This window comes from Schistocerca americana, chromosome 3 (assembly GCF_021461395.2).
Source record: "Schistocerca americana isolate TAMUIC-IGC-003095 chromosome 3, iqSchAmer2.1, whole genome shotgun sequence".
Taxonomy (NCBI): Eukaryota; Metazoa; Arthropoda; class Insecta; order Orthoptera; family Acrididae; genus Schistocerca; species Schistocerca americana.
This window is the reverse complement of record NC_060121.1, coordinates 111,270,164-111,285,437: the sequence shown is the minus strand read 5'-3', so window position 1 is coordinate 111,285,437 and position 15,274 is coordinate 111,270,164. Positions and strand designations below refer to the sequence as shown.

The 15,274-nt window shown below is 41.1% G+C and overlaps 1 protein-coding gene across 3 annotated transcripts in view; it reads left to right on the top strand.

Moving 5' to 3' along the window:
* The window catches only part of LOC124605467 (PRKCA-binding protein), a 100,511-nt gene that overhangs the window by 39,180 nt on the left and 46,057 nt on the right, over positions 1-15,274 (top strand). For all 3 annotated transcript variants that reach the window (XM_047137166.1, XM_047137168.1, XM_047137167.1), the window contains one exon: positions 7,509-7,782. In XM_047137166.1, the coding sequence (XP_046993122.1) occupies positions 7,509-7,782 (274 nt within the window). The remainder of the gene's footprint in view (positions 1-7,508; positions 7,783-15,274) is intronic.

Below are 15,274 nucleotides of genomic sequence, written 5' to 3'. Positions count from 1 at the left end.
AGTGAGACAAGCCTCTACATCCTTACATTTGTCCTCTAGCCATCCCTGCTTAGCCATTTTGCACTTCCTGTCGATCTCATTTTTGAGACGTTTGTATTCCATTTTGCCTGCCTCATTTACTGCATTTTTATATTTTCTCCTTTCATCAATTAAATTCAATATTTCTTCTGTTACCCAAGAATTTCTATTAGCCCTCGTCTTTTTACCTACTTGATCGTCTGCTGCCTTCACTACTTCATCCCTCAGAGCTGCCCATTCTTCTCCTACTGTATTTCTTTCCCCCATTCCTGTCAATTGTTCCCTTATGCTCTCCCTGAAACTCTCTACAACCTCTGGTTCTTTCAGTTTATCCAGGTCCCATCTCCTTAAATTCCCACCTTTTTGCAGTTTCTTCAGTTTCAATCTGCAGTTCATAACCAATAGATTGTGGTCAGAATCCACATCTGCCCCTGGAAATGTCTTACAATTTAAAACCTAGTTCCTAAATCTCTGTCTTACCATTATATAATCTATCTGATACCTTTTAGTATCTCCAGGATTCTTCCAGGTATACAACCTTCTTTTATGATTCTTGAACCAAGTATTAGCAATGATTAAGTTATGCTCTGCGCAAAATTCTACCAGGCGGCTTCCTCTTTCATTTCTTAGCCCCAATCCATATTCACCTACTATGTTACCTTCTCTCCCTTTTCCTATTGACGAATTCCAGTCACCCATGACTATTAAATTTTCGTCTCCCTTCAATACCTGAATAATTTCTTTTATCTCATCATACATTTCATCTATTTCTTCATCATCTGCAGAGCTAGTTGGCATATAAACTTGTACTACTGTAGTAGGCATGGGCTTTGTGTCTATCTTGGCCACAATAATGCATTCACTATGCTGTTTGTAGTAGCTAACCTGCATTCCTATTTTTTTATTCATTATTAAACCTACTCCTGCATTACCCCTATTTGATTTTGTATTTATAACCCTGTAATCACCTGACCAAAAGTCTTGTTCCTCCTGCCACCGAACTTCACTAATTCCCACTATATCTAACTTTAACCTATCCATTTCCCTTTTTAAATTTTCTAACCTACCTGCCCGATTAAGGGATCTGACATTCCACGCTCCGATCTGTAGAACGCCAGTTTTCTTTCTCGTGATAATGACGTCCTCTTGAGTAGTCCCCACCCGAAGATCCGAATGGGGGGCTATTTTACCTCTGGAATATTTTACCCAAGAGGATGCCATCATCATTTAACCATACAGTAAAGCTGCATGCCCTCGGGAAAAATTACGGCTGTAGTTTCCCCTTGCTTTCAGCCGTTCGCAGTAACAGAACAGCAAGGCCATTTTGGTTATTGTTACAAGGCCAGATCAGTCAATCATCCAGACTGTTGCCCCTGCAACTACTGAAAAGGCTGCTGCCCCTCTTCAGGAACCACATGTTTGTCTGGCCTTTCAACAGATACCCCTCCGTTGTGGCTGCACCTACGGTACGGCCATCTGTATCGCTGAGGCACGGAAGCTTCCCCACCAACGGCAAGGTCCATGGTTCATGGGGGGATACCTCCAATACCTGAGTTGAATACCTCCAATACCTACTCAAATCCATAGACCCTTCCCAGGACCCCTCACCTGAGTGCATCTCCCTCCTCACCCCAACAGAAACCCATAAACCCACCTTCTATATGTTCCCCAAAATCCTCTAACCCGACAGTCCTGGAGACCTCTTTGTCGCTGGCTATTGTGCTCCCATTGAAAGAATTTATGTTGTTTTTGACCAACACCTCCAATGAGTTGCCCAAAACCTGGCCTCCCACATACTAACCACTTCCTTCACTGACTTCCCGCCATCCCCACCCCTCTACCTCCTGGATCTCTACTCCATATGCACTAGCATCCCTCATATCCAGGGTCTTGCCACTATGAAAGACTACCTCTCCCAATGTCCTTCAAACTCCAAATCCACCACCTCATTCATTATAAACCTTGCCCATTATATCCAGACCCAAAACTGCTTTCCCTTCTAAGAGAAGATTTACAAACAAATCTATGGCACAGACATGAGCACCTGCATGGCACCCTCCTATGCCAGCCTGTTTATGGGCCATCTGTAGGAAACCTCCTGCCCCTCAGTCTGGTTTGGTTTCATTGATGATATCTTCATGAGCCAGATTCAGGGCCTAGACATCCTATCCATATTCTATCACCACCTCAAAACCTTTTCACCCGTCTGCTTTACCTGGTCCTCCTCTGCCCAATGCACCACTTCCTGAATGTTGACCCCCACCTCACTGATGGCTCCATCCACACCTCTGTCCACATTAAACCCACTTATCAGCAACAGTACCTGCATTTCAGTGGCTGCCATCCCTTCTGCACCAAAGGATCCTACCTGTACAGCCTAGCCGCCTGTGGATGACATATCTGCAGTGATGAGAACTGCCTTGTGCGGTATGCAGAAGGCCTCAAAGGCCTTCACAGACGGGAAATACCCCCCTCCCCCCCCCTCCCCCCTCCCCCCTCCCCCCCTCCCCCCCCAAAAAAAAGAAACCAACTAGTTCACAAACAGATTTCACGTGCCATATCCTCATCTTCTCCCAATCTTCCCACCACCCCTCCAAAAATCAGGTACAAAAGAGCGCTCACTCACCCTGTATCAGCCTGACTGCAACAACTGAACCATATCCTTTGTCAGGGGTTTGATTATCCTTCATTCTGCTGTGAAATAAGAGACATCCTACCCAAGATTCATCTTGTCATTTTGGTAGTGTTCTGTTACTCACACAACCTACACAACATCCTAGTCCATCACTATGCACTCCGACTCCCAACCCCTTGCCACAGAAATCATCTCTCTGTGGCGAACCAAAGTGCAAGACTTGCCCGATCCATCCACCTAGCACCTCTTACTCCAGTCCTGTCACTGACTTATCCTACCCCATCAGAGGCTGGGCTACCTTTGAAAGCAGCCATGTCATATACCAACTCTGCTGCAAACAATGTACAGCATTTTTTGTTGGTATGACTACCAACCAGCAGACCATCAGGATGAATGTTCTGATTTATCCTTGTGAATACATTGTGAAATTTTATCACTTTGTTTTATACATTTTATTTTTACATTTTATACCAAATCCATGTAAGCCATGCACTAAATAAATAAATATATAAATGGTCACCACCAAACTTGTCAAGAACGAAGTTGATGACCCGGTGGCACAACATGCAGCTGAGGACAACATGGTCAATTTCATGGCTGCTTCACAACCTGAGCCATTTGGATCCTTTCCTCCACCACTAGATTCTCTGAACTACACAGATGGGAGTTATTCTTACAACATATCCTCTGCTCCCATAATTGTCTTGGCCTAAATTCAGGTAACCCGCTGTCACCACATCCTACACCCAACAGTTTCCCCTTTGTCCATCCTGTCACCCCCTCTCAGTTCACATCCCCATGTAGCCTTCAGTGTGTACCTTCTCCCAGCCACAGGTACAACTGTACCAGCTCTTATACCTGCCCCCCAAAACCCCACTACCCTCTCCCACCACCTGCATTCCTAGCCAGCAAACTGGCCATCTCCCTCCAAGCCAATAGCTATCCACTCCTGCCTCCCACATCCCTCTCCCTCCACCCACACCAATCGACACTACCCACACCACAACAAGGGTGTTGGCATTGCCAGTGTAGCTTGCACCATGTAGGTGCATAGGCATGTGTGGGTGTTTGTGTACTTATTTCACTCTAGATCATCAAAGGATAAAATCTGAAAGCTAGCAAGTTTTCTTCCTTTTGTGTATGCATATCGTCAACTCAATCCTTCTGCTTTTCGGTTAGTAGTCTCCTTTAATCCTAAAGTATTTACACTCTATAAGAACATTCCATAACAAAAGAATATTTGGCAGACTGTGAATGGTGGCTTAGAAACATTTTACCTCAGTACTTTTTTTTAGTGTCAATATTCCTTTTAGCTATCCTACATTTGTCCTTCCTCATGATTTAATTGAACATGATAGATCTGAGAATACAAGTTCATAGCAGATAATCCTCTAAACGCTCTGTCAGTAAACCTGGATGTCTTGTTGATCAGAGTAAGATCTTTGCTTAGTATTTTGCACATAAAAATCAGTGGTCCCTCCAAGTCAGTTATTTATCTATATTATACCTCAAAACCATAATATTGTTTGTTTCTTCAATAAATCCATCTCCATAAGCTTCAAACCATTGTGAAGTACATGCAAGAGGGCACTTCCTATTTTACAGTGTGTTATGGTTTCTTCTCACTCCATTCACATACTGAACATTAAAAGAATGTCTGCTTGGATGCCTCTGTGACTGGGACAATTAGTCTTTGCAGTCCCTATAGGAGTGATATGTGTGAGGCAATGGGATATTCCTAGTTTTCTCATTTATATAAAGTATCTGCCAGTTCAGGTTTTTTCAGAATTTCCGTGACATACTTCCATGGGTAAAAAAAAAAACTTTCACTATATGTGCTGTAGTTCTTTGTCTTTGTTCAATATCCCTTCTTATAACTGTTTGATATGGGTCCCACAGTATTGAGCAATATTCTAGTATTGGTCACACAAGTATATCTCAATTGTAGACCAACAACTTTTCACCAGTATTTTATCAGTGAAGCAATGACTAATGACTGCTACCTGCTTTACCAACAACTGAACCTATGTGATCATTCAATTGTATATTCCTACTAAGTCACTATAAGAAGATACTTGACAGTTGCTGGGCTGAACGCAGCAACTTTGTGCACCTGCTACAACCAATCATGTTACATCATTTTGTAAATGTCTCTGTGACAACATCTTGACGTTGCCAGAGTTCTGTAGATGGTCTGTGTTTTTGCCTGCACTGTTCGCACTTCATAGTTTAAAGCTGGCAACGGGAATGAGAGATCAACTTAAGCCAACTCGACATTAGGTAACTTGATTAGTTGACTAGCTCCTGTTGTGGCTCATTGATATTGTAGTCATAGTATATTACATTTTTCAAACAGTAGAAAGTCCAGGATGGAATAACAACAATATTGAAAGGATGGCTAGCTACTCAAAACATAAAGGAGGCATTGACGTGCAGATGGGCACAGTGAAAAAGAAGACTAGGAAAAACACACACACACACACACACACACACACACACACACACACACACACACACACACACACACAACTCATGTCACGTGGGCACCACTGTCATATCTGCGTACTAAGGCCTGACTAAGTGTGTAGCTACTACTTACATTGTCTGCCATGTCATTAATATACAATATGAACAACAAGGGTCCCAGTAATTGTCCATTAGACATTCCTGAAGTTACTTCTGCATCTGCCAATGCCTCCTCATCCTAAATATCATTCTCTCCTGGGGTACACTGAAGTTACTTTTACATCTGTCAGTGATTCTCTATGCAAGATAAAATGTTGCATCCGCATTACCAAGAAGTCCTCATTCCAGTCACTGAAAGTATCAGTTTGCAACACTGTCTCAAAACCTGACATTGAACCCTGCTTTGAAGAGTTCCAACCACAATCCCAACTTGATCCAACACCACTATCTCAAAATTACACCTTACAAGCTTTGTGATAATTCGTAACATTCAGTGTTGCCCTACCATCCTTCCTGAGGTCCCTACAATATGACCCCACCTCTCCTCTGCAGAATTCCAGGAACTTTGTATCCTAAAAACTGATGACTTCATCATTATCCCCCTGACAGACAAGGGATCTACCTGCCGCCAAGATCCTAACCCTGTGGTACAAACAGACCTACATTCCCTTCTTAAAACCTCAGGGCCCACACAAGGAATAACATCACAATTCATAGAATTTCTTAACCCACCCAATCTGTGCACTCCCACCTTTTTGCCATTTCCTAAGACCCACAAACTCAACCACCCTGGTCAGCCTGTAACTGATTTCTTCAATGTACCCACTGAATGTATCTCTGTCTTGGTGGTTAGAGACTCCTACACCAACCATTTCCTAGATCATCTGAAATCTGTATCTCTCCCTATACCACTACACACTTTGCTTGTCAGCATTGATGCCACCTTGCTCTATACCAATATTCCCCATGCATATGGTCTGTCTGCTGCCGAACATTACCCCAATTGGCACCCACTTGATTCCAAACCCATGCAACATTCCTCCTCAACTTAGTCAACTTTATATTTACCATTAACTTCTATACCTCTGAGGGACTGACTTGCAAACAAACCAGGGGGGTGACCGTGGAAACCACGATGGCCCTTTCATATGCTAACCTTTTCAGAGATTGTTTGAAGGGGACTTTCTTGGGATCCATAGGCCTTCAGCTCCCGGTTCGGTTTAGATGCATTGATGACACCTTTGCCTTATGGACTCATGGTGAGGTTGACTCATTAAAGTTTTTTGGAAACTCTAAATACATTCTCCCCATTAAATTCTACTTGGACCTCTTCCATATTTGATGCCACATTTTTTTTATGTTGGCCTCATGTTCACCTTGCTCAGCTACACATTTCTGTTCACATTAAGCCTACAAACAAATAAAAGTTCCATCCTTTTCTTGTCAAACATTTCCTTCCATACAGCCTTTGCATTGAAGGTAAACATATGTGTTTAGATGCTGACTCCTTACAGTAATACATGACCTTGGTCTTCACTGTTTGTAACTATACCATCAGCCTAGTTCAAAAGCAGATTTCCCGGTTCATTACATCCAATCCTGTTGATGCTAATCCCTCCAAAAACAACTTAGGGCTATACCTCTTGTCACTTAGTACTATCCTGGTTTTGAAAGTATTAATAAGCTACTTTTATAGGGCTATGACATTCTTAAATCATGTCCTGAAATGAGTGAAATGATGTCCATTGTATCTGATATTTTACCCACCCCACCTAGAATAGCTTTTCATCCCCCGTCCCCCTACCAGTCTTTTGTCAGACCCTAAGTCCCTTATGCATCCATTTCCTTACTCTGTGACTCCTAGCCCTGTGTCTGTCCCCACTGTAAGACTTGCATCAAACCACCACCTACACTAGCCCTGTAACTGGAAAAACATAAACTAACAAAGGCAGAGCCACCTGTGAAAGAACAGGTGTTGTGTGCCAGCTGTTATGCAAACCTAGTTCAATTGTACAGTGACATAACTACAACCAAGTTATCAGTTAGGATGAACGGGTGTAGACAGAGGTTGTTACTGGCAACACACAATATTCTATGGCAGAGCACACTCTACAACATGACAGTTGTGACCTCGGTGTCTGTTTCATTGCATGTGCCATCTGGATTTTCCCTCCAGACACTGGTTTCTCAGAACTACACAAGAAGGAAGTGGCTTTACATGTGCTGGGTCTCACCACTCACTTTGCCTACATTAAATCTATTCCTTTTCTTTGCTGCTTTTAATTTTTCTCTGTCTTTTTTAAAAATTTTCTGGCCTGTTTATTTTCTTCTTCATGTCATTGACAGTGTTCATATGGTACCTGTTCAAGTGATTACTCTTTTGCTATAGGACGAGGTAACAATAAATTACAACAAGCTTCATGCAGATCCACAACAAGGGCGGACTTTGGACATCATTCTGAAGAAAGTGAAGCATCGTTTGGTAGAGAACATGAGTACTGCCACAGCTGATGCTCTGGGTTTATCAAGAGCTATTCTCTGCAATGACACTTTGGTTCGCAAACTTCAAGAGCTGGAACAGACGGAGAACATGTACCGTGGGCTTGTGGATAATTCAAAAAGAGTACTACGTGCCTTTTTTGACCTCTTGCAGGTGTACAAAGGTAAGTTTGTTCTTTGAGAATCTGAATATTCTTTGCCTCTTATATGCTTAAAAACTAAATTGGTGCTCATTTACTACTGGCATCAGTAGCTCTTCATTTTAAGATCAATCTTCTTTTGTCATGGTGTGTGAGTGGAAGGCATCAAAAGTACATTTTTTTAATGTTCAGTAAAAAAAACTGACAAATATTTTTAAGGATTGTTGATATCAGAAGTGAGCATACAAAAGGCAGGGCTTGAGATTCACCACTTCATTCACAGCCATAATTAGCACCAGTTTATATTATTCCATGCAGGATGTGTGAAGGCAATTCTCTCTGTTTACAATATGTGGTGGTGGTGGTGGTTAGTGTTTAACGTCCCGTCGACAACGAGGTCATTAGAGACGGAGCGCAAGCTCGGGTTAGGGAAGGATTGGGAAGGAAATCGGCCATGCCCTTTCAAAGGAACCATCCCGGCATTTGCCTGAAATGATTTAGGGAAATCACGGAAAACCTAAATCAGGATGGCCGGAGACGGGATCGTTACAATATGTAATTTTGTGAATACATACAAAATAGTTTCTGGTAATTTGAAAGTTCTTTTGTCTTGCAGAAATTATCCTTCCAATGGTAATTTTATGAATCACTTTCATTTCTAATAGGAAGCACTGGAAACATTATAATTAAAAAATAGTAGGTAACATGTTTTTATTTAGTGTAAAGTTAGTTCATTTTGACATTGCTTTGCCAGTAATGGGAGAAGAGAAGTTTGTTGTTCCCAGTTGTGGAAGTCATGACTGTATAGAATCTCCCAAACAGGATCTTCAAATTGTGGCTCATGTCAGCACCAATGATGCCTGCCTCATTGTTTCTGAGTCCATCGTGTCACATGGGCAGCTGGCAGAAGTAGTGAGGACTGCTGGCATCACTTGTGGGGCACAAGCAGTGTTTACAATTTACAGCATTGTACCCAGAATTTTTCTTTTTTTTAAGGCTATGTGGTATTTTGAAGTCCTCTGACAAACGACAACTAATCAGTATGCAGGACGTGAAATCAGGTTGTGCAAAAAGTGAAGACACTGTGAATATCAAAATGTTAAGGCTAAATTGCGGAAGCATTCATAGCAAAGTCCTTGGATCCACCATCCACTAAGAAACCTGTAGTGCTTAAATTATACTCAGAACTGAGAGCTGGATGAAAGCTGAAGTAAAATGCTCCAATAATCAATGAGGCAAAATAATGTATATTGAAAAGACTAGTTAGATACTGCAGTTGACAAAAAAATTGTGTCCATTGAGGTCTAAAAATGTTGTGTCCATTGAGGTCTAAATTGAGTCTGACTGCAAAACTGTTTGGACACACATAACCAGCGTAGGTGAAGCTCAGGTTCAAGTTTGAATGTTTTTATCAGCTATTCGATTCTACTGTAACAGTTGTAGAACCATTCAAAGGAAGTCTCAACTCAGCAGTGCAGGAGTGCACAGCGTTTTCTTAGGCTAGGTGATATTTTGAAGTTCAGTGATGAATGCCTGCTGTTCAACATGCAGGGAGTGGAATCAACTGTGTAAAAAGTAAAGACACTTTGAATGTCAAAATTTTAACAGTAAATTTGTACCCCACTCATACAATTATAGTTGGTGATAACTTCAATCCACACCTGATATGTTGGCAAAAATACATGTTTAAAGCCGGTGGTAGGCATAAAATGTTGTCCAAAATCGTACTGAATGCTTTCTCAGAAAAACATTTTGAACAATTAGTTCAGGAGCCCATTCAAAGTGTAAATGGCTGTGGGAACATACTTGACCTCTTAGCAACAAATAATTCTGAGCAAATAGTGTATCATGACAGATATAGGGATTAGTGACCACAAGGTTCTTATAGCTAGACTGAATCCTTAACATCCAAACCCACCAAATATAAACGAAAAATACATCTATTTAAAAAAAGCACATAAAAATTCACTTGAGGCCTTCCTAAGAGACAGTCTCCACTCCTTCCAATCTGACTTTGTAAGAGTAGACCACATGTGGTTTAAACTGAAAGAAATAGTATTGGTGGAAATTTAAAGACACATACCAAATAAATTAAAAAGAGATGGTACTGTACCCATGCTACACAAAATGGGTCTGAACACTGTTGCAGAAGCAGTGAAAAATTCATGCCAAATTTAAAAGAATGCAAAATCCCCAAGAATGGCAGAGTTTTACGGAAGTTGAAAATACAGCATGAATGTCAATGTGAGATGCTTTTAGTAGTTTCCACAATGAAACTCTTTCTTTCAATCTGGCAGAAAACCCAAAAGAGATTCTGGTTGTATGTGAACTACACCAACTGCAATATGCAATCAATACCTTGACTGCGCAGTGACAATGGTGATGTTATTGATGACAATGCCACTAAATCAGAGTTACTAAAAATGGTTTTCTGAAATTGCTTCATGAAAGAAAAGACAGTAAATATTCCAGAATTTGAATCAAGAACACCTGCCAATGTGAGTAACATATAATTAGGTATCCTTATTGCAGCAAAGCAGATTAAAACATTTAAGAAAGGGAAGGTCTCTGATCCAGATTATATAGAAGTCGGGTTCCTTTCAGAGTATGCTGATACAATAGCTCCTTACTTAGGAATCATAAACAACCACTTGCTTGATGAAAGATCTGTACACAAAACTGGATGGTTGCACAAGTCACACCAATACCCAAGAAAGGAAATAGGAATAATCCACTGATGTCATCATTGCAACAGTGGTTACTCAGGAAGGCTAGGAGAGTATTTATGCCGGAAAAAGCAGATAAGCAGTTGTTAGCATCCTGTTCAGACTGTGTGGACATCATTTAGCTTCAGGTCTTATGGACACAGAGGAATTATGGGAATAGCTTAAACTGATTGTAAATCAAGCTCTGTAGAAGTATGCAGACTAAGTGGTTTAAGGACAGAAAAGGTCCATTATGGTTTAGTTAGGAAATTTTGCGAAGCAGAGATTGTTGCATTTTCAGTCAAAAAAGAATGTGTAAATGTTGACAGTTAAAAGTTAATAGAAGTTTGTGTGTGTATAAAAGGATCAATACATGAAATGTACATCTTCCTGCAAGATACCTCAGCGAAAGATCTTGCCAAGAAACCGAGAAAATTCTAGTTAAACTTCAAATCACTAAGGGTTCTATCTAGCTTGGTGTGGCAGTAAGAGACAGCAAAACGAAAGTTAAGTTTTAAATTTACCATTAAAAAAAAATCGTTCATTCAGGAGGATTGTACAGACATACCATTGTTTGACCATCACAGTGACTCTATATGGAAGACAGAAATAGGCATTCCTGGTGCTGAGAAGTACCTGAAAGAGCTGAAAAGAAATAAGTCACCAGATCTCAGTTTAGTTTTACTGAGAGTACAGTACTTAATGGCATTGAGCCCACACTTAGCTTGCATTTACTGTGAATCTCTCACTCAGCACAACACCCCCAGTGACTGGAAAAAAGTGCAGGTGACTCCTCTGTTTACAAAGGGTAAAAGAATGGATCCACAAAATTACAGACCAGTATACATTTGTTTTCTGCAGAATTGTTGAACATGTTTTAAGTCTGAATATAATAAAAGCTTCTGTTCATGAATCAGCACTGATTTTCAAAGCATCACCAGTGCAAAACTCGGCTTTCCCTTTTCTCACATGATATCCTGCAAACCATAGCAGATTTCGTATTCCTTGATTTCTGCAAACTGTTTGACACAGTGTCCCACTATGGACTGTTAACAAAGTCTAAGCATACATCATAGGTTCCCAGATATATGAGTGACTTGAAAACTTCTTAATTAGTGGAACCTAGTACATTGCCCTGGGTGGTAAGTGTTCATCAGAGACAAGGGTATTGTCAGGAGTCCCCAGAAAGTGTGATAAGACCCCTGTTGTTTTCTATATACATAAATTATCTGATGGATAGGATGAGCAGCAGTCTACAGAGTTTTCTTTACACTGTAGTGTAAAGTGTCAGTGTTGAGTGACTGTAGGAGGGCACATGCTGACAGAATTTCCATTTGGTGTGATGGGTGGCAGCTTGCTCTAAAAGTAGAAAAATGTAAGGTAATGCAGATGAGGAGAAAAAATAATCCTCTGACATTGAAATACAGTATTAGTGGTGTGCTGTTTGACACAATCACATTGATTAAATATCTAGGCATAACATTTGCAAAGCTGTATGATACAGAACAATCATAAAGAAGGTGAATCATCTACTTCACTTTATTGGGAGAATTCTAGGATAGTGTAGCTCAGTTGTCAATGAGACAAAATAGAGGAGAGGTGTGTGATCCTTTCTTGAGCACTGCTTGAGTGTGTGGGTGCCCCAGCAGGTTGGATTAGAGGGAGACATCAAAGCGATTCAGAGGTGTGCTGCTAGATTTATTTCTGGTAGATTCAATCCGATCAACACGTATTAAGTAAAAGCTTCATGAAATCAAATGGGAATCCCTGGAGGGAAGAGGTGTTTTTTTCATGAGACACTATTGAAAAAAAAATTAGTGAACAGGCATTTGCAGCTGAATGTAGAAGATTCTACTGCCATGAATCTATATTGCGCATAAGGACTGCGAAGACAGTATAGAGAAATTAAGGTTGTACAGGTGCATATAGACATTCAGTTTTATCTTGCTCCATTTGCAGTTGAAACAGGGAAGCTAGTGACTAGTAGCGGTACAAGATACACTCTGCCTTGCACTGTATGGTGGCTTGTGGAGTATGTCAGTAGATCTAGCTGTAGATGCAGATGTTAAACTTTAGATGGGCTCCTTAATACGTAGATTGACACTTGCCATTGATCCAACAACCATCACTCCACTGTAAATGTAATGTAGTTATAACAACAAAATTCTTTGTATCCTTTCTACATGAACTGGGTCATAACCAGCTTTTTCTTCTAGGTGTGTTTATTTTTTGTCTTATAATTCTGTAATATAGGAATTACTGCCTTTACATGTCAAACAATTTTTAAATATGATTTTATGCTTGCATCCTGATGTATGCTGATACCAACAGTAGTGCACTTTTCATTAAGTACAACTGTAACATATGGTTCTATTTGTGAAAATTGCTGCACCATGAAGGACTCATAAAAAATAAATTTAATTTCGTTCACTGTGAACTGTAGTTGAAGAACAAAGTGATTAAATATTTATCAAACGGAAAATTGTCTCGAGAAAACTACACAATTATGTGACAGAGTTGCTGGCCCTTTGCCATCACAACAGGCGGATCCCTCTCATCTTGTAGGTATGAGCGACCTACTCTTACTTTTTTTACCTTCCCTTATGTATCACTGTTATTTCCCTGATAAAGTAACTACTAGTTCTGTATGCCAGGATCTTGTACGTACTTTTATGTGTGTATGTTGGTAGTGCTGATATTTCTCCTCAAGGTGAGTAATGGCCAGCAGTTTTGTCTCAGAAAACTCTGATTGAGTATTTAGAACAAGAAAATGATGATACAACACCAAACAAGAATTAGATGAAACTGGACTCGGTTTTGGGAGGACGATGGTTCAGTCCCGCATCCGGCCATCCTGATTTAGGTTTTCCATGATTTCCCTAAATCGCTTGAGGCAAATGCTGGGATGGTTGCTTTGAAGGGGCACAGCCAACTTCCTTCCCAATCCTTCCCTAATCCTACAAGACTGATGACCTCGCAGTTTGGTCTCTTCCACCAAATCAACCAACCAAACTGACATAGATTTACCATAAGAGCTTCTAAAAAATTGTCAAGAGTCAAAAGTCACTATTAACAGCTGAACCAGCAGTAGAAAGAAATCGTTGAGGGATGAAAATATGGTATACGTTCCAGGGGAACGGGCAACTCAGTGAGGATATTGTACACTGCCAGAAAAAAAAGCTTATCAAGTTAAGAAGGTATGCGATGTTACTTCAGAGTTTACAAAATTGAGTCAAATTTACAACAAATTTGGGCAGTATGAGCTCACATATCAGTGTGATGTTGCACCCCGTCGGGCCAAGATTCACGCACTTAATGGGTTGGTAAAAGTGTCGTAAAGCCATTGTATCTTCTCCTCAGTGTAGACATCACCCAACTGTTTTAACTGGTTCTGATATCCTGGATGTTGATGCTGTAATGGAGTTGTCATCTGAGCTGGTCCTAGACATGTTCAATCTTGGACAGATCTGGGGATCTTACTGCCCACGGGAGTACCTCAACATCATGCATACAGTTCATGGAGACACAAACCACGTGTGGGCAAGCATTGTCCTATTGAAAAATGGCAACACATTACTGTCGCATGACAGATTATGCATGGGGATGCAGGATGTTTGTGATGTACCATTTTGCCGTAAGATTTCCCTCAATCACTACCAGCCATGACCTGAAGTCATACCTGATGGCTCCTGACACCATGACAGCAAGAGTAACACTGCTGTGCATCTCCAAAACATTGGAAGAATGACAGCTCTCCCCAGGTTGCCATCAATACTCTCCAACAGTGGTAGTTCAAAAGCATGATTCATTGCTGAACACAAAGTGATGCCATTCATCAGCAGTGAATGCTTCCTGGTCACGGTACCTCTCCAAATGCAGCTGTTTATATTGTGGTGTTTACAGCAACCTACGCATGGGACAGTAGTTCCTTAGTCTGGATGTTGCTAGTTTCTGACCAGTGGGGCGGGATGATGTGTAGTCTTGCAGGTAGTCCATTACTTACTCTCAGATGGCAGGCACAGGTGTGAAGGGGTAAAGACACGCTTGGTGCACAATAGCGCATCTGTCTCTTACAGTGGTCGAGCATGGTCAACCTAAACGATGAATTATGCCCTAACACAGGATAGAAGGAAGATGGGATTTGAGGTCAGTTTGCAATTTCTTTAGTGATGAAGAGCAAATGTAGAAAGACGAATTCCCAGTAAAGGCTGGTTGATGGCTTGGATCAGCACCAAACACTGTCACAGGGCACCGACAAGAGGTGCAGATTTTGGGGCTTGACAGGATGCTTGCAGCATGAGACTCGTGGAATTTTGGGGGTCTCATTAACACTATTTATTAGTGATCAGACTAACTACTACACCAAGGGATAATTCTAAACATTAGAAGAACCAAAGGAGGCAGTTGGTTGCACAACAGAAGTTAGTGTCTGAATCCACGGTGGTAAGTGCTAACGGAAGTAGCAAACACTAGCAGAATGTTAGGTACAAACGTGATAGCAGCACTCCTAGTAGAAAAACAGATGTCTCAGAGCTTACTGAGGCTGGCCACAAGTGACACGGGATCGGTTCCCCAATGATCTGAATGATAACCTCTCTGAATTAAAAAATGCTGGTTTTTAAGGTATCATGGTGGTGCACTATTTCTCCCTTCCTGTAGTTGACCCACCAATCCAACAGCACTTAACAAGCTTCAACCAATCTGACAAGTCACTCTGCACCTCCAGAATTTCTCTGGACAACCACATTTAGATTCCTACCCTTATCCTAATATAGCAACAGCATTTAGCTGAATACTAAAAACACTGCCAC